Here is a 21,400-nt window from a genome sequence, read left to right as displayed (position 1 = left end):
TTTTTACGTTGTAATTACTATGTAATACATACAACATTTGAGGAAACCAAGGTAAAGCGATTAAAGGTTCAAATCCTGATTCGCTCTAAAAATATTCCCTCAGAGTATTTAGAAAAGGTTTACTCTTAGAAAATGCAAGATTCATTGCGGTAATACTGACGACTTAGCTCTTTATTTTTTTAAGTGCCTTTCCCCAAGTTTCCCAAATCCAAGTATGTTGTTTATTCCTCCATACCTACAATTAAATACTTTCGTTTCTGAATCCCGAAACTAACACTTTTTGATTCTTGTACTTCGCTAAGGGGTGATACGTAGAAAGATGAGCCACTATTACACCTCCTAATTCGCGAATTATTCGACTTCACTTTATCATTAAATGTAAACATCTTCTCCTTTCATCTTTCCTATCACCTCTTTTTGGACGAAATAAATATCCCCTGACGCATGCGCAAAAGTGCGGCCAGTTTCAGAATCCGCGAATGAACAGTATAGTATGCGTACTACTACTGCCATCTAAGTAGAACGAATTGCAAAAACCATTACCAACGCCTTTACGAACGCTGACATATAGTTTGTTTATGATGTGCTTTATATTACGATAATTATATCCCATTATGTCAATTCGATGGGTATAATTCAATCATGGATTTTTCGAACTATAATGAAATTTTAAAATTGGCAAATAAATGCGATAACGAATTATTATTTGATATATGACAAACTGTTACGTTTAAGCAATAGATTTCATTGGGCCATTTTCATTCGCTAGTAAATTTGCTTAATCCTATTATTTTCAGTTAATTCCAAAATTTTGTAATATATGAAATTAAAATACCAATATAATAAAATCAACGAAAACATAATAAAATTTGAAGGGGAAAAAAAGTGTTTCAATAAATAAAAGTAAATAGTTTGCTCGAATTAAATGCATTACTGGAAAATATAAATAAAAAAAATCTAAGAATTAATAAATTATTAAAGATACCATGATAATAATAGTAAAAAAAAAGCCCAAATTTCAATTGCCTATGTTATGGCAATTTTGGGTTATCATGACCTTATACACAAGAAGTGAAGTGACCTTATATGTGAAATCTTTGTCAGATTTAGTTCAAAATTTGATACAGATATATAATTTTGATATATATTACGATTAATCTAATTAATCTGTTATGAATAATAATCTGTCAATGTTATTAATTGATTTACAGCACTGACCAATTATTATTAATATTAACCGCAATTATTATTAACAATAAAAGATGATTTCCATTGAGCGTAACATATAGATCATTCGTCAACCTTCATTCATCTATGTCATCGCGTTTTTCCATACTTACATTCAAATAAGTTTAAAGAAGAATTTATTAAAAATCTTGATGTTGACTATGCATGCAATACAATAACGAAGATAATCTTTTAATTAACAACTTTCATTTTTTTAGGCAAAATATTTTTTCAATGAATTAACCCTCCTAAGCATGGCACATTAATTCTCATCAAAAAGGCTATTTTAAAACTAATTTTGTTTGATGCCTTTTGAAACAACAAAGGTTCCCATTTCAAGCAATGACCTCTGCATCCAGACAGCGAGGGGCACAATTCGATAGAGTGGGGCTCTCCTTGGCTGTTTCCCTCGACAATTAGTCTTCATTTATTCCGTCAGGTCTGCTCGGCATGGGGGAAAAATTACATAATAAATTGAATGCAAGGCTCCGAAAGTTCGTTTTCCCAAAGAAAGAAAAATTTATATTAAGACTAATGGACTGGACTAAAGAGCTAAGAGGAGTTCGGTGTAGAAGCTTTTGTACGCGTGTCAGGGAACGTCGCTCAATTGAAGAACAACAATTCCTGGAGCCAAGCGTGAAAAGGCAGCTGCGTTTCTGGCAGAGAAAGCTGTGTCAAGGAATTTATGGTTAATAGGATGTAGAGAAAAATTAAATAAAAAGCTTAAACTTTAATCATATCATTTTCACTTTTTAAATCTTAAATTTCTGGATGGCACTGCTTAATATAGTTATCAGATTATTATTTTCAGAATGGACAGCAAAAAAGTTGGCTCGGTGAGTGAGATGTAAAAAAAACCTTATTTAATAAATAAAAATTTAAAAATAATAAAATAATTTAAATTTTTTTTAAAAAAAGCAGGTTGATATAAATAAAAATAACGAGATAATTATATGAGACATTTTGAGACTTTTGTTATGAATTTTATTATTATTTCCAAATAACCCATCCACATTGCTCATATTGAGGCGAGCTTTGTAAAAAGGGAGGTTTTTCAAAAGCTATTTTTTCAAAAGTTAAATCTTGTAGTTCCTTTTTTCATATGAACTATTTGCTGTTAAATAAATTATGGGATTGTCTGAGGCACTAAGTTAAAATTCAAAACAAATTAAAAACATTTTCTAAAACGGCGCAAAAAATTAATCCAGATTATTTCAATTAATCAAATTCTTCATCCTTTTCGAAAAACAAATTTCACTTTCATTCTCCAATGGATTAGAGTAAATGAATTCAGCAATTTAAAAATGAAAAAAAAAAAAAACTTTCTTTTAAAAATTTATTCTATTTGGTGTTTTCCTAAAAAATACCATAATTATTTATAAACAAAAACTCAGGGCAAACCAGGACATTTAACAAAACTTCGGTACAAACACTTTAAACTCTTGTACAAACACTCTTGCATTATCAAATTATGGTATTACTGCATAATCAAAATAATTCAGCAGTAATACAAGAAGGATAATTGCTTTTCAAGGATCAAAAATACTTCTTCTTGTTTCTAAAATATTGGTGTGCTATATTCCAGCATTGGAATATAGCATATACATATAATGGTGTGCTATATTCCATATATCCATTGGTGCTAGCACGATTCGAATAGAATACTTTCGAATTTTCTCAGCACCCTAAAGTAATTTTACAATTAGGCTAATAAAACTGAAATACAGAGTTCCAATTATTCACTCTAAATGTTAAATGTAGTTCCATTAAAATTAATTGTTAAATATATGACATTTTAATTCCATATACTTGTTTGTCCTCCAATACAATTTAGCCATTTTTGCAGATTTATTGTTATCTATTAGTTTGATTAATTTTTACTTCTACAATTGATTTAGACGTGAGGTAAATTTGAGAAAAAATTAGCTTCAAGATTTCGTTATATTTATAATAATGACTAACAAGTTAAAAAAGTTAAGAATTATTTTTTAATACATTAATAAAAAAGTGCTTGCAAAAACTATAGTTAATTTTATTTTAATAAAAATTTTAAATACAGGAAAAAAATTTTAAGCGTTTTTGAAACCTCTAAGTCAGTAGATAAAACTTTTCACTTATTTTTAGTCTTTCTTATTTATTAACTTAGAAACTTAAAATACCGTCATTTTTCCTGTGTGCAGTTTTTATGCCTAATCTATATCTATACTTATAATAAAACTCAATGTGTGTGTGTGTGTGTTGGCGCTCTACAGACTACTCTCTCTCTCCGTTCGACCTACAGCTATCAAATTCGGCACATGCATACCTTGGAGGTAAGGATGTACACCTGAAATCCTTTTTTTTTTTTTTTTACTTTTTATTTAGAATTTTAGTTAATAATTAAAAACAAACTTTCCCGCCAAAAAATCTTTTCATTTCCAAACAGCCAAATGAGTAAGGCTTCAGTTTTTTTCCCCACGCTAAAGAGGTTAGATTTAAGAAATTTTCGGCCGATTATTTGAAACGATTCTGTTTATTTTCTTAATGTTTGATGCATTTAGATTCTTAATGTTTGATGCATCTTTCATATTCATTCTGAAATACTTTTGAATTAAAATAAAACAGAATAAAGGAAATTACAAATTTCTAATCTGTATAGCGTTACCCCGACTGGCGTAGAAAAATTCACCCATTTGCTTTACCATAATTGGCGTTGAAAATTCATGCATTGCGCATTGTGTTCTGATTGTTGACAACTATTTTCAACGGATACGGACTTGGTTTTGAAGGCTTAACATGTTTTCGACAGATTATTTCAAACAGACTCTGTTTATTTTCTTAGTGTTTGATGCATTTAAAACTAAACATTGCTAATAAACCGATCTGTTCATGATGAATCTGAGAAAATTTTGTTGAAAGTTTCTTGAGATATTACATAAATTAAGAAAGATATTCTTTAGTGCCCATAAGGTTTAAATATTCAGAGACTCTGTTTTCAGTATTCATATTTTAAAAAAAAATGCTTCTTTTCAGTAAAAAAACTAGTAGTAATTGCAGATTAATCATTTCCACTTTAATACAAAAATTTTCAAAAGCAGTTTATCGAAATCTAGAAAGGATGGCGAATCAGTTTCACAAATGAAATCATTCTTTTGCACTCTATTCCATACGAAAATAAACTTTATCGAATGTAATTGACAGACCTGAACCTTTGATCCAAGAAACTGTTTTATCAATCTAGTTATATTAACTTCCTATTTGATATAATATGGTTTCGTTTATTTGTGAGGACTAACTTCATAATTCTGAAGCATTGGTAAATGGTTAAAATGATTCAAGAATCAACGTCTCTTCTTCCAAAATTCCACGTCATAGCAGTGGAAGCACGTTTGTAATGCCCAGATTTAATATGTGCCATTCCACATATAGTATGCAACGGATCATAGGTGATATTGAGTATTGAACTTGGAACTCTCCAGTTTCGGAGCTAAGAACCGAACCACAGATCACTGCAGTCCAACACTTTTGGCAAGACATAAAAAATACCTGATGTATGCACCCAAATTCTAGGATTCTGTTTCTCTATATCTGTTCCATTATGACCAGTTTCCAAACAGGTATATCAGTACATATCTAAAAAATTTAAAAGGAAACCAGACCACTTGGAGAAAAGCAGAAAGCATTATTTTCGCATCAGAACACAACACACACCCTTTTTCTAAGCTCCGGGTTTTTGGAAAAGAAACACCAGTACCGGATAAAGAGGAGAAAAAAGAGCGCCCTAGGAGGACGAATTACCTGTCACTGCGAGGGGCGACTGTAACCAGGGCAACGCTAGAAATCACTTAAGTTAATGCGCGACCCACAGCAACGTTAAGCTAAGTTAACGGCCCGCTCGGGAAAAAGAGGGGGCAGAGGGTTATTTTTCATAATTTGCAGCCGATGCCCGTAATCTGTAATTGCAGGGGCCTCGCCATTGATTTTGTACGCCGGGGCTCTCCCTCGAGACTTAAGCCCCACGCAAATCGCGATTGATGGTCGCTGTCACACGAAAAGCCTCGACTCGCGAGTCTGCCGGATTAGGAGACGCGTGTTGAGAAAGGTTGCCGCAGTTGGCGAAGAATCGCAAGTGAAAAGTATCGCTCCTATTTTTACTTAATTGTGGCGAGTATTTTCTAGTTATGCGTCGTCTGCTGAAACGCTAATAATTTAAAAAAAAAAAAAAAGCTTTATTGTCTAAAAGCATGGCTAAGTTAATAAATAGGAAAAATAGTCAATTGTCTAGAGACCTGATAGTGCAAATTTTTGTGGTATTTTTGGAGAAATTTAATTTATAAAAGTTGTAGATATGAATTTGTTCGAGTAAAAAGGCATATCATTAGGAGTTTGAAACATTAATCTATCAGTTTTCCTAATTAATTATTATTTGCAAGTTTTTCCTTATTTTTTTATAAATCTAATATAAAAATAATTGATTAGTATTTAATTTGTTTTCACAGATATTTCTTGATTAGAATTTTTCCCCAGTTTTCTTGAAAATAACTTGAAATTAAATAGTTTTTATCTGTCAGATTTATTACCAAAGACTGCTCGCGTAGTTTGAAATTCAAATCAATAAAACGTTTTGGAAGTTGGGAAGGGGAAATGTGGGCCTCTTAGAGTGTTAAATCCAGACATGACAAGAAAAATTAAGATTAACCGTAATATATTTTTAGATATCTAAAAGGTAGCAAAAAATCTTTTTTGGATATTTAATATAACTTTCATATTTAAAAATATGCATATAATTCCTTTTTTTTTTAATCTTTTACTACATTTAATTATTGATTTGTAGGTTAAATATACAATTTTGGTTCGTAATTCCTAACTTAGAACTGTGTAATTAGACCATCAGAACGATACCTTAACCGACATTTTGTTATGATCACCACTAAAAATTCAAAGAAGGCTCATTTATTGATATCTAGACTAGACTAGACTAGACTAGACAAGATAGTAGAGGTGGGACAGTTAAATGTCTTTCAATTCTTTTTGGGCAAGATGTATATTACTTTTTTAAGAGAACAATAGTTTCTTGAAACATTTCTGTAGTAGGCCATAAAGAAAAAGGTACACTTTGTATTATATTGAGAAATTAGCAAGTCTTCAAGTGACCTCCAAGTAAAGGAGCGAACTCGTACTGAGAAATTAATACATCCTTAAATAGAACCCAAGGAGAAAATAGCACTTTATATCAAGAAAGTAGCGAGTTCGTGTGCAACCATCTAGAGAAGTATACTGCATGCAAAATAAGTGAACCCTCATAGATATTCAGAGAGAGTAGTAGTATAATTTTTAGATTTAATTAAAATTCCATCTGTAGTGCATATAAATACAATGAATGTATATGAAATAATATAAATTTACTGCCACAAAGTAATAAAAATTGTTGAGTTCTTAGATACATGTTAAGTACGACATATTTTGATACATATTAAATTAAATCTCTTGATATGCTCTGCACTGGTATTGTCTACTATTTCTCCAATTTCGACACAAAACCAATGCAGACATTCTAGTCAGCGACAAATTTATTTCACACTAGGATTACATATACAATGTTTGGAGATGAATAAGATCCCGAACACATAATATTCCAACTTCAAAATTTCACTATCAAGCCACTATGATGTCAATATTACATTAAAACATATTGCAGAAGAAATTAACAATTCTTTCAAAAAGAGATTTTTTTCCCCTTAATTTTTATTCAAGGAAATAATTAGTTCGAATGTTCAAGGTGCGATTAATTCCCTGCACACTTTTAAATGCTTATGTATATAAACTATTAGAAGGCATAAAATTCTTTTTTATTGTTTTCAACTTCATTTTTAATTAGAATGAAAATATCATTAGCATCAGGCGATTTTTAAGAATTGTCGAAAGCTAATATTTTTCATGAACTATCAATAATTCAATTATCAATTAATACAAAATTTGATTATACATTACTAATGGCAACAAATAGAGTAATTGAATAAAATCATTTCAAGTATAAATACTTTCATTAACTAGGAGTTATAGCACTTTTAGTGCTGCAATTCCTAATTTGAAATGTTAAACCATGAATTCCTAATTTTAAATTTTTTGGATAAAATCTATTCTATACATGGAAACAATTTTTAATTAATAAAAAAATTAACTATTTAATTAACCATCCCGACAAGTTAGATAAAACTACATTTATGTTCCATAATATACGTATCGCTAAATTATGAAAAAAATCTATCGAGTAAGTTGAATTTTTATAGCCCACAAATCAATTGTAAATTTTATTTTTTATTTAAATAATTTAAATAATTATAATTTAATACTATGTCTTATTCATTAATTAGTAAGAGGTTTTAAAATCATTTTAAGAAATATCACCAACTCCTCGTGAAGAAAATTTTCAAATTAATGAATTCTTTGAAGTTTAGCAATGAATCCAATTCAAATTATTTTAACTTAATTAAGTTCTTTAGGGGTAGGTTACAAAAAAATTTCAATAAATGGAATAAATAATACATGAATAATTTTGACTCAGTTGAGTATTTCTGTTAAAAATTTTTTTTATTATTTCAGATATTTTATAATAATCAACTTGTGTCTCTGAAAACTAGTTTTCGAAAATGAAATTAAGCAAAAATTTAGAGCATATAAAAACAAAATTATAAAATTCATATAAAACTGCAAAATGATACAATATTTTTAATTAAATTTTGTGAATACAATATTTGTTTCTATACAAATAAATTCAGTCAAAATTACTGAAGACAAATTTCGTTACAATAAATGGCAGAAATTACACAAATCTATTACGAGATATAATTACATCACAGAAACACGAGGCGATAATGTTAAGAACAAATATTAACTAACGGTTTAGTATGAGTTTTTTTTACGATGCACAAATTCCAAAATATTAAATTAAATTGAAGACATTGTAAGAAACACAGTGTTATTGATACTTGAATTTTAACAAGCAATTCAAAATCCTTTTTTAAGATTTGAAGGATCGCGAAATATTGAAAAAACATTAGCGAGTTCGAATTATTTTTTGAAAAACGTTATTTTATGGCATAACAATAGTAAATGATGATCAAGTCGTATTTTTTTCACTCTTGTTCCATATATGGCTCTAAAATGCAAAAATATTCAAGACTGGGTGCCTCTACACTTTTGGCTTCCGTCTACAATACTAAATAGACATTAAATATTAAATAATGTTAATTTTGAACATTAAGTCAAACAGAAACCAGTATGTATTTGGAAGCTGTAAATGAATGAAGCTGTACTACACGACTTTTTTTTCCATGCAGTAAGATGCAAAATCAGTACCGAATTTACTTTCTTCGCCAAAACCGAGAAAACAAGCCAAATCTGGCTCCTTTCCTCGGTGTAAACCCTTTCGCTCATTCCTACCGGTTATCCCGCCTTCGGAAGGTAACTGCGACGATGCTGAGGCGCAAGAGCAACTCCTCGCTACGAGTGATTGGCAGTAAATGATCCCACCTCTTTCGGCTCACGTAACCCGGCGAATTTCGCGAAAAAAAACGCACTTGGAGAAATAAACGTCAAATAACTCAATTGCTCCGCCACCCGTGGTTCATTAGGGGATCCGCAACACATACACAGCTAATGATGTGGAATGCTATACCAATCGCTAGAAATAAATATAACGGAAAATGGTCAAGGAAAGAAATATTCTGACCATTGGGGCTGCTTAAAGTGTTTATTAGCGAATTCGATTTGTAGTTTAGAATGGAGTGTGATAAATATTTGCAATCCCTTTTTATACTTTAGTTGTTATAAAAATTTCTTTGGAATTTCTCGGCGCTTGAGGAAGTTGAAATTTCTAGTGAAATAAATAGTAGGAGACGAGCATTTTTTAGCGAATTATTAAAGCCTTGAAAATAGTGAGGTCTTTTTAGAAGAACAAATCTTTCATCTAATATACACAACATAAACAAACATTTTATCCATAAAAATATTACGGTAAATGCAATTAATCCGATGATTATATATATTTACAAGTGATTGTTCATAATCAACACTCAACTCCGTAAATGCGATAAATTATTGAATATTTATAAAATTTACAGGTTAATCTATAAAATTCCCAACTTGGTGACTATGTATAATAAATCAGGTGTGCATAATCAGAATATTGTATTTACCGTAAAATGTTTATGTATTTATTAGGTGCTTGCATGTATTTTGCTCATTATTTTTTACTTTAAAAAGACATTTATTGAGAAAAATCGGTACAGTTATATCAATCAAAATATTTTCCATCATATAATAATAATAATCCAATAAGACTTGCAATTGATTACCTTCGAATTTTTTTGGTTCTCTAGGACGTTCTTTGTTATTGACATCGAAATCTCTACTCTTAAATCGTTGAAACCAAAACCGACAATTCGGATATGACGGAGCAGAACTACCATGAGTTTCTAAAATTGTCTGATAGGCTTCGGCAGCAGATTTCTTCAGATCAAACAAAAAAGCAGCAATGGAGCAATTTATGCAATTTGGAAAGTTCCATGATTGGTCTTTATACAGGGAATAATTCAATAATATTAAAGGGCAAACTTTCAAAATGATAACAATAAAGGGATAATAAATTAGTAAAATTCAAAACCATTGTCGTTTATATAGATACTTCGCATGATTACCAATAGATGTCGTTGATTAAAATACATAGAAAACATTATATATATGAGGAAATTTTTTAATTTTAAAAGAACAACCCAAAAATTGAAGTAATCTTATATTTATTTTCTCCTATAAATCTCTAATCAAGCAGTTTGCATGTTATATTCAATACAATATTTTTCAACCATATCGTTATATGAGAATAAACATACATCTAGTTGACAATAGACACGGAATAAAAATGGAAAGATTCCCAATTTTATGAAAAGCAGTGAAAATATATATATACGGGAAGTCATTATTGATTTAATTCAAACACCGAACAGATTATTAGGGAAAGGATATATTTATATAACTTTTTTTTACTACGTCGTACAAATTCCAACTAAGGTTATTTAAAATTCTCTCTCTTATTACAATTTTCTCATTTCAATTACTTAGCCTGTTAACCGTGCATAACTTTTTAAAACGTTAAGAGCAACAATTTCTCGCCTAATACAACCGGTAAATGGAAAAATTCCCGTTTCGAATTTATGAAATCATTAGGTTTTGCTCATTTTTCTTTTTTCGTCGTTATAAGAGTATCCATGCACATTTGCGCTTGCTTCTTTACTCATTGCCAAAAAGTGGACAAAATCTTAAAAGTTTGGAGATTGGACTTCCAAACTCGGAAATTACTTCATATCTATTTCGACAATAAATTCAAATACTTTTAAAACCAATTCGGATTCTTGCCTATTCCAAAATATCCTTACTTTTAATGTATTACATGTATTTCACCTCATATCTTTAAAAAGTAAGCTTTTAAGAACGTTTACCATTAGCTGAAAGTTACATGTAATATATTTTAAGGTAGAAAGACAACTAAAATAATTTTCTTTCAAAATAATAGAGAATATATTTCAAGGTATGAAATTTTATTAATGAATCAAATATATGAATAAAAATTTAATGAATATATTATTTTATTTTATTCCGACTGATATTCATTTAGTATTTTATGTATCGATTACAGCATTAGGACATTTATCAATCTTAATTAGCACGAAGATCATTAATACAGATGGTACACTTTTTAAAATAATGAAATCAAGGATAATGTTAGTGTAATTAATGTCACATTTAATGACATATCCCTTTACCATAGTTTTAATATTTTATCGATAAAAGCTAATAGATGAATTAATAGCTATTGTAGAATTATAGATTAAAACGTTCTCACTGTAATCTTTGCAGAAAAAAAAAATTACCTTACCAATACATTACACATGTCAGAATCGCACTTCCATGAGCATCAACAGGAAAGCCCCCCCCCCGATACTTTCTAGAAGTATTCCGTCTAAAAAAGGGAGTCAATCTCTTATAATCCATAAAATTGTGTACTTTGATCAAGACTGTGAAAGTCGTTAGTGCTCAAATTGTTATTATCAGAGTCTCGTACATGAGAAATTTTTGCTTTGTAGTATATAAAGGAAATCGAACATGAATTTATAATGTCTTTCTACTGTGAAAGTCACTAATGCTCAAACTGTTATTATCAGAGTCTCGTACATGAGAAATTTTTGCTTTGTAGTATATAAAGGAAATCGAACATGAATTTATAATGTCTTTCTACCGACCATTTGAAATTAAATTTTGAACAGAGAATTACAATTTTAGTAATTGACCACAAAGTTAATTTCATTTACGAACCCTCCATTTTTGAGCTATCACGTTTTCATTTACGCAGACGTACACATGGCTCAAAGTTTGATATGAACACCGTATCTACATTTTAAAAGCTAAATCTGTGCACAGTTTTTACGTTTTGTACTTGCCGTGTTCATATTTACTCATATAGATTTCCAATGAATGGATTTCGTTCAAAATGTGTTAGAAACTTGGTTTTAAGGGTCATATATAGAATTTCATGTTTAGCTCAAAGCGTTTTTAAGTTATCGAATTCATAAACAGACATGGTTAAAAAATTTGTTTTTCAAACCATGGGAGTTCTGAATTCAAGACTCGTGGAAATCTAGAATTTCATTTATTTATTTGACGATTACAATCTCTCTTTGTATACTAGTTATAGCAGAAAATAAAAATGGGTAAAACATATTTCAAATTCTTAAATATACAAATTTAAACAAAAATAAGTTGTAATAAATTAGTTGTAGTTAAATAGGTAAATAAAAGCAAATATTAAATGAAAAGACTTATTGCAGTTTGATAAATTGATATTTGATACAAATAAATTAATTTAAAAAGGGTCATATTTACTGGAAATAATGATTGACCTTGTTTTGTTTCTAATTCGGATTATAATACAATACCAGATGATGATATTCTTTTTGCGTTTAATCATTGTGATAAATACAATGCAAATATTTATAAATATGTCATATATATGAAACGATATTCGTGTGGTTGACTGGAATTTTTAATAAAGTTTTAAAGTCAATAATATTGCGGTTTCTAACTTTTGCAATTGTTTAAGTCATGTATTTCTACCTAAATTATACTTACAAAAACTATTAATAAAAAATTCCCTTTTGGTTCTCAAAGAAAAAAAGTTATTAAGAAGAAAATTAATACCCCAAAAATTAATATTAAAAACTTGGCTTCCGAACATGGACAATGAATTTAAGATCTGCTGTTAAAACAATATTTAAATTTACACTACACATCGACAGATTACCGAATATAAATTTTTGAATCCAAAAATATAAATAAAATTAAATGAAATATATAAATAAAAATATTTTTAAAACATCCTTTGCGAAATAAAATATTTTAAATAATTTAATTTACGAAAATGTCAACGTTATAGCTATCGTCTCTGAATCCTTTAACAATTCAAAATCATTCTTGTTCATAAAAAGGGGTAATAAAATTGATTGCAAAAATCGTAGATCCAATTGCAATTTTAAATTCTTTGTTTAAAATACTTGAAATAATTTTTAAACTTAAACACTTACACATAAAAAATGTTCGCACCAGGTTTAAAAAAATCTAATTTCATCAGCTCAACGTGGATTCCTTTCAAAATATTCAACTACTATAAAATAACTTTTAATTCTGGTATTCTTTTTTTAAAAAAAAGTAACAATATTGGTTTCCTTATTAACTTTACAGATAGTCTTTATTCTTATTCAAATTATCGAAAATTGTATATTCATTTCAATAATGGCAATTTTTCATAAGTTTACAAAAACTTTGAGGTTTTGTAAGTCTCTACTCTTAGACTGCTGCTGTTTTCTATTAAAGACCTTTGCGGCATTTTCTCTTTAAATTTTTTTTCTGACGAATGTAAATTTTATAAGTTTATACGATATCATAAAGATGATGCTCTTATGCAAAATGATCCTGATGGATTTTTTCAGTGGTGCATTGTCAATATATTTCTAAACTATTTTTAGAAAGGCAGTATATTTAGTCGTATTCGAAGATTTCAATCTTTGGTTTTTGTTCTCATTAAATCATAATCTTGTTCAATTTCGCTCAGAAGCAATTTCAGATCTTGGTATAGTTTTAGGAATAAAGATTTTAGGAATAAATAATTTTTCAAAACTTATTAATGTCACAATCTATAAAATCTCTAAAAATTAAGTTTCTCAAGAGGAAAATTGAAGAATTTTCAAATGAGCTGGCTTTGAAGACACTGCAATTCAATTTTATCTGATCTAACCCTGAATACTACAATCTCATTTGGAATCCTAACGATAAAAATAAAACCTAAATTCTAAAGCAAGTACAAATCAAATTTATAGATACCTATTTTACAAAAATGATTATTTTTATTCAAATTTCATTCCATTTTATTCATATTTCTGTTTTATATATATTCATTCATATTTCATATTTTTATTCATTTCATTTTATTCATATTTCTGTTTTATACATATTCATTCATATTTCATATTTTTATTCATTTTATTTTTACTCAAAATTTTTATTTTATTAATATCCTCCATTTATCTATGTAATGCATTCAAAATCCCAGCTTGATTTTTTCAGGTATTTTGTTTTTTTTTATAAAGGTATCAATAATAAGATTGATTACCATAATATTTTGCTATACTATATATGCTATATACTAAGCTATATATATATTGCTGTATTAGCCAGGAAGTTACAAGCTTTTGACTTATTTGAGAATATGTTTATCAAATTTATGAGGACAAATTCTCATTATATAAATTTTATAAAATATTCAACAAATTTTCCAAAAAATCTTAATCTTTATGTGCTTTTTTAAAATTAAATGTTTACAATCTTTAAATTCTTGAAGTGTTATTTAGTCTTTTGAAGATTGAGAATTCAGAATCTGAATGTAATCAAAGTTGTTTTTAAAAAATTATTCTATTATATTCAACTTATAAATGCCTAACGTGTTTTTAATATTTTTCAGATTGCACATGCTCAGCTTAATGATTTTAGATTGTTTCTATACATTCATTAAATTCCTAATGTACTTTAGCATTTTTAAAGTTCACAACTAACTGCTTTTATTTTTGTGAGCTTGACGTTCATTCCTTTCTGCATTATGTACTTTCATTTAAAATAAATATCTAATATAAAATTACGCAATTCCTGTGCCTCTTTTATATAATTCTTTTTTAAACAATTGCTCTTTAATTAAAAATGGTTTGTCTTATTCATTGTTGATTGCATCGACTATCAACTGGTGCAAATAATCTAATTGTGTGTGTGTGTTTTCCTTCTGCTTTATCGATACCTAAAAATTATTCGCCTTACATTGCTTTAATATTTCCAACGATTTCCTTTTCTACTTGCTAATACTTGAGGAGTGTCGCGCAAGTACAAAATTGCAATTTACAGATCCATGCTCGGTAACGTTTTAAGCCTCTAGAAAATAGAAATAATATTCGAAACAATCAATCAATCAATTTTAAAAGATTGGATGAAGATCCAGTTGTACTGCGTGCTTGTGCGCACGCGCGTGTGTGTGTCTGTAAACGTATTTTCTGCTTTGCGTGGCCGAATAGAAGAAACTTTTGAAAATTTTCCTTTCAATGGTTTTTTACAATGAGATTTTGGTAGGGTTTCTTTGGTGCATCGATTTAGGATAGGAAAATTTAGGTATAATTAAAAGAATATTTCAGGCATTAAAGATTTTTATCTCTTAACTCAGGGTGTGAGGGCATGAAGATTTCAGCAGTTTTATAGAACACATGTTGAATTAATTAAATTTAAAAAAAGTGAGAATTGGATCAAGAAATAAGAGACTATTTTAGAATGAAATTAATATGGACTAAATTGAGATAAAAATTAAGAAATTAATTGGGATTTAAACTAGATTAAGAGATATCATTACATATTACATAGATAACTAGAAAGAAATATTAGAATATATTAAAAAAAAGATTTTTTTCAAAAAGGATTTCAATAAAAAAAAAATCAAAAGAAATATATCATCATTCGATCAGCATATATTTAAACTCTTCATTTATTCACGAGCTGTTCTTACAACAAACACGGAAGTAATCGCAGTGCTTTTGAAAGATAGGAATCAAAAGCAAGAGAAACAAAGTAAAGAGCATCAAAATAAAGCTGTAAATGGTGTTAGAGGAATTGTCCTTGCAAAGCATCGCTCTCTAACAACATAATTTATGACGGACATTCGTTACAATTATAGGCTGACATATTTCTGAGAACGAAGATCAGGAAGAAATGAAAGGAGTCTAATGGCTAATCCTACGTAATCTGTAAACCTCTACTTCTTCACCGAATGGCTTTCCCCCGCGATCATCAATTCTCCGCTATCCTTGGCGTCGAAGCAGCAGCTAAAAACTCGACATTTCTCGACACAAGCGATTTCATTTTACTTGAAAACTCGACTTTTAATCTTTCTCGCAAATTGCTTTTTGCAATTAAGATTTTTTTTTTTTCGAGTTTTGCTAATACTTTAGATAAATGGTATGTGTAGAAACTTGCGCAACAATCCACTTACCGCTATAAAAGCTGACAAATGGAAACACTAAATTCGGAAAAAAGAAGACAGATAGCAATTTAAGCAATAAATAATTGATAAGAATTCGATGTTTTTGATAAGTCCCATTAGCATTTTTTTATTTAATGACTAGTGGGCATGTGTTTTTAACAGGTGAATTAGAATGGTATATTCAGTTTTGTTTCACCTTATTTTGGCTCACAGGCGATGCAATACATACATTCAAGGGTGAGCCCTACCCAGTGCCTTTTTAATAAATATAGATCTTTTCTTATATCTATGAGGAAGGATTTTAAAAAAATAGAGATGGTAATAAGTTAAATTTGCGACAAGGAGCTAGCTCTAGTCAAGTGACGTTTGCGGCATCATATAATTTCGCACCCCAATCTTTCTCAATTTTGAAAAGCTTGCTCGAGGCATGGAATTATTTTTTTCGTTCTCTTATTTATATACTAGCAGCCTTTGGCAACCAGCCGGTTCATAAGCATCAACGCTTTCTCAAATTTTGAATCAAAAATTTTATGTAGCTTTATTTTTTTATAACTTCTCCAGCAAAATATTTTTAAGCTTCAAATTTTGATAGTCATATAATTCACTCATATTATTATGGAGGCCTTAAAACGCTCTGTTCATTGCAGTGCTTTCTCAAAATTTCAACTTTTAATTAATGTGGAAATGATAAACTGCATTTAATAATAATAAAAAAGCTTTTTACTGAAACCAAGCAATTTTTTAAAAAATGTGAGTATTATATATATATATATATATATATATATATATATATATATATATATATATATATATATATATATATTGAAAACAAAGTCGTTCATTACTAAAATCTTATATGCACAACAGAGTAATTTTAACCACTTAACTGTTTTGCCCGAGTGCCATACGTGCATCGATTTATTGAATTTTGATAGTTGCAAGCAAAAAAATAAGCCATTCATGATGATTATAATTCAATATTAAAATTACTTCAAATACATAGATAAGGCAAGTATGCAATGGATTTCTATTTGAATCAAAATAAGAAAATATTCCCAAAATAGAAGGTGTCATCTTATTAGATAGTAAAGAAAATGAAACAGTTAAGGGGTTAATAATTTATTTAATATCTCATGGTATTATTCAAGAAAACTTTTTCAAATTCATCATAAAATTCAGTTTGTAGTTTTATTTTCAAAAGGATTTAAATGACTTCAAAAAGAACCATATAAGGATTAAATTTCGACACCCTGGCACCTGGATCATCTACACCTTTTTGTCATCCTTTAATCAATTAACTACGTCTAATTCATCTGACAGAGTGTTATTTCGTAGAGTGATTAAATCAATAATAGATAGCATTGTTACATACGGAATTGGATCCATTGTTTATATCATACAATATAAGTTATCTTATTATGTTGATAATAAGTTACATATTTCAGGTTCTTCGTTTTAATTTTTAAAATAACATGTAAATTAAACTTAAATCTTTTAGATTACTTTTGTTTTATTAGACCATTTCTAACAACTGAAAACATCAAAAGCAATTAAATAAAGAAAATTTATTTAACAAAAATTTAAAGAGTCAAAATTAAAAACTGAATTTGAGTATTACGTACCTATCTTATTTTATCTGAAGTATAAAATAAAACATTCTCTGAACTGAACTGAATAATAAATTGATTTGAACGTATAAGATGAAAATTCATATGCTTACGAGATTATACTTTCACATTTTCAGAAAAAAATTTCTAAAGTACTTTTCACATGTTTACAAGATTATACTTTTTCTTCTTTAAAAAATAAGAAAAGTGCTTATCATATGTTTACGAGATTATGTTTTCTCTTATTTAAAAAATTAGAAAAGTGCTATTAATATGTTAAAAAATGATAAAAGTCTAATCATAATGAACGATTTCATAGTTATGGTAATTGATAAATGACCTAATACATTTGAAGGGAAAAAGGAACTAAATTCTTACCAGTTGTTGACTTGAAGGATTGTAAGACCCGTATCTTGAGCTAGTTGTTTCTTTTGATCTTCTGAAGGATAAGGATGCTGTAAAATATAAATTTTAAATAAGAATATAGCACTAAATATTTAACAAAGGCTAATTAAATCAACACTATTGAATTTTTAAAAAAAATATTTACGACTTTGTAACTAAAATTGAAACTATTTTACTTGATCAGATTATATCAAAACTATAAAAATAATGTTAACAGCATTTTGAAATTCATTAATACTGAGATAAGCAAATAAATTTTAAACCTAAAACAAACAAATGAACAAATGTTAATTTGAAACTAATAAATAAATAACATTACTATAAAACCCATCGCTGTTTAATAAAATCTTAACATATGATAACCAGTTGTTTTGATCAAAAGATTCACTGGATCCTCTAAAAACACGTAAGAAGCAAATAAGTAAAAGCAGGAGCCGGAAAACCTATCAAGCGGGAGCATTAGCAAACTGCTGACTCGTTTTCCTTTGTTATTAGTTACTTTTGGCAACTAGCTGGTTCTTCAAGAATATTGGTTGTATTTTATATCAATTACTTAACGATTTTCTCAACAGCAATTTTGATAGATATTAAAACCATGTTACTTTAATAATGTCACATAAATGATGTATTTAACATGCAACGCTAATTACGCATATGAACCTTTCTAACAGAGTCCAGTCCCATGACGTCATAGTGAAATAATAAAAATTTACTATTGTGGTAATCTAATCGCTAGCTGCCTTTTTAACCAAGATTCTAATTAAATTTCACTCATTTAGAGCGATTTCCGTCGGAGAAATTAAAGCGAATTTTAAAAAAAACGCTCCGGTGTGCATGCATTTTTTATACCCTTCAAAACACACACACACACTTTATTATTAGTAGAGGAGATAAAGACAAAACAACAGAATTAACTATTATTTTAAAGGGAGGAAAAAACTCAAGGGTAATTCAATTAGGGAAAACGTTGAGATTTTTAATTATTAATAAAATGCTAAATAATTACTTTTTAACGTACAAATTTTAACACAAACCGATTAAATTAAGAAATATATTTGAGCACTACATTGGATTCAGATGAAATATGTCAATAATTAATAAAAAGTCCAAAACAGATCATATCCATCAAAATCGCCATCTAAAAAAATTGAATGATCCCCCTCCAATGACAACAAAACCTGCGGGTTACTTCAACAAAATAATAATAATAAAAAAAAGAAGCCAAATAAGAATTTACAGCAAAATCAATACCGATCGAGTTCCGTGCCATCAAACGATTTTTATTTCATAACATCAAATCCGAGCGGGTAGGTATTTAATCTCATTTACCATCCCCAGAACGTCAAGCACAATAGCAATAATCATCCATTACGAGCTGACTTAAATCTGCCATTTATATCTTCTGACACTGCCGCATTCACTGCTGGAATTTTATTCACAACAGGGAGGAATGAAAGACCTTTCAAGCCTCACCCCATCCCCATACCCCTCGTCCACCCCTCTTCAGGAAAAAAAAAAAAAAAAAAAAAAAAATCAAACCCAAAAAACAGAGAATGAGAAGGAAAAAAGACGATCTAGTATCCATTGTTCCCTCGTTCAGAAATGAAGGATGGGGCCCTTAGATTTCAGTAAAAGAGGTATTTCGGAATATGATCCCATTCATTCATGTGGGGTTTTATTTCATTTCTTTTTTTTTTTTTTTTGTTGTTGGTTTTTAATCGTTGGTGTAAGATCAAACCAAACCATGGTTTACCAAAATCTCTTTTTTTAAAAACCAACGATGTGTTGGCGGCATATTTTATTCTGATCAGCAATAAAATAAATTGAGTTTGCTGAAAAATTTGTTTCTAAAAAAGTAGTTGATCGTATGCACAATGAACAGAAAAGGATATTCGTAAAACGGAGGATTTGTTATTCAGAAGAAAGAAAATGAAGCATGAAATGTGATTCAAGCAGAAACCAGCGAAAAGCAAAAAGGTCATAATTGAATATCATTTATTTTTCGACAAAATATTGATGTAATATTACGTTGGTTTTTTTAATCGCCAGTGTAAGATTAGATGCCGTGGTTTACCAGAGCCTCTTCTTTAAGATCCAACCATGTATTGGCGGCATATTTTATTCTGATTAACGATAAAATAAATTAAGTTTGTTTAAAATTTCTGTTTTTAAGAAAATAGTTGATAGTGTGCACAATGAACAGAAGAGTTGAGAAGAAAATGAAGCATAGAAAGTGATTAATATAGAAATCAGCGAGAAGTAAAAACGTCATTTTTAAAAATAATTTATTTTTTGTTAAATATGGTTGGATAAATTTTTTTTTTTTGGTTTGTAATCACCGGTGTAATATCAGAAGATGCCATGGTTTACCCGAGTCCATTTTTAAAAAAAATCAACGATATGTTGGCGGCATATTTTATTCTGATCAGCAATAAAATAAATTGAGCTTTGTTGTAAAATTTTTGTTTGTAAGAAAATAGTTGATCGTATGCACAATGAACTGAAGAGAATATTCGTAAAACGAATGAGTTGTTATTGGAGAGAAAGAAAACGCAGCATAAAAAACGATTGAAACAGAAATCAGAGAGAGGTAAAAATGTATTTATTGAATATCGTTTATTTTTCATCAAATACGATTGCATAAAATATTGAAGTGATTTTTAATGCTTCAAAAAAAAAAAAATTTCAAAATGTATTACTTTTTTGATATATTGAGTTGGCAAAAAAGAAACTAGTAGAGATTTTCGGAGCAAAACAATTGGCTTCAATTTGATACTTAATTGAATTCAAATTTTAATTTTATTCTAGGTCATAACTTTCAGATTATCGATATTTAATTGATAGTTAAGTCTATCTACTATGACTCCAGACTGATTGATATTCACTTTGTACAAAATATTATTGGAAAAATGTCTGGATTTATAAATATTCTAGTAACCAAGTAAGTGTAATGATATATATAGGAATTTGACCAATTGGAAAAGTGTTAATGTTATTCTTAGAGGCCTTGTCGTCTTGCCTACTTGGAAACCAGCTATTGAAATTGCTTAACACCCAACTTATGTCGATTACTATTGTCCCAACCCAAGTCGATTACTATTGTCGTTAAAGTTTGGCAAGAAGAGCAAGTTTAAAATACGTATACCATAAAAAAGAGAGCATATTAAAAATAAGCGAAGATGGAATTCAAAATCTGAATCACAATTCGGAGCATTTATTTTTAAACTAAAAATAATAATGCAATCATTTATTGCATAATAAAGATTTGTATTTGGAGCATGCATTTTGATTGAAGCGTATTTTATTTCTAGTGAAACTATTTTCATAAATAAAAGGAAGAGAAAAAAAATTATTTGAGCTGAAATTTTCAAAGAATATTCTCATTTTTTTTTCTAATTTTAGGAAAAGTAATTTTATAAAAAAAATTATATTTCAAAGAAATAATTTGACAATGAAAACATGAAATTTATATCATATTAACTTCATATGATATTTTGATATTTTAAAATATATTTTAAATCTTAACTGATTTCCAAATTTTAATCTTAATTTAGCCAGT

At 28.7% G+C, this 21,400-nt stretch overlaps 1 protein-coding gene across 3 annotated transcripts in view; it reads right to left on the bottom strand.

Annotated features, from left to right (window-relative positions):
* Positions 1 to 21,400, bottom strand: part of LOC129963171 (homeobox protein Meis1-like) — a 133,886-nt gene that overhangs the window by 11,963 nt on the left and 100,523 nt on the right. For all 3 annotated transcript variants that reach the window (XM_056077310.1, XM_056077309.1, XM_056077311.1), the window contains one exon: positions 17,815 to 17,891. In XM_056077310.1, the coding sequence (XP_055933285.1) occupies positions 17,815 to 17,891 (77 nt within the window). The remainder of the gene's footprint in view (positions 1 to 17,814; positions 17,892 to 21,400) is intronic.

This window comes from Argiope bruennichi, chromosome 3, assembly GCF_947563725.1.
Source record: "Argiope bruennichi chromosome 3, qqArgBrue1.1, whole genome shotgun sequence".
NCBI lineage: Eukaryota > Metazoa > Arthropoda > Arachnida > Araneae > Araneidae > Argiope > Argiope bruennichi.
This window is presented reverse-complemented; position numbering and strand designations above follow the sequence as displayed.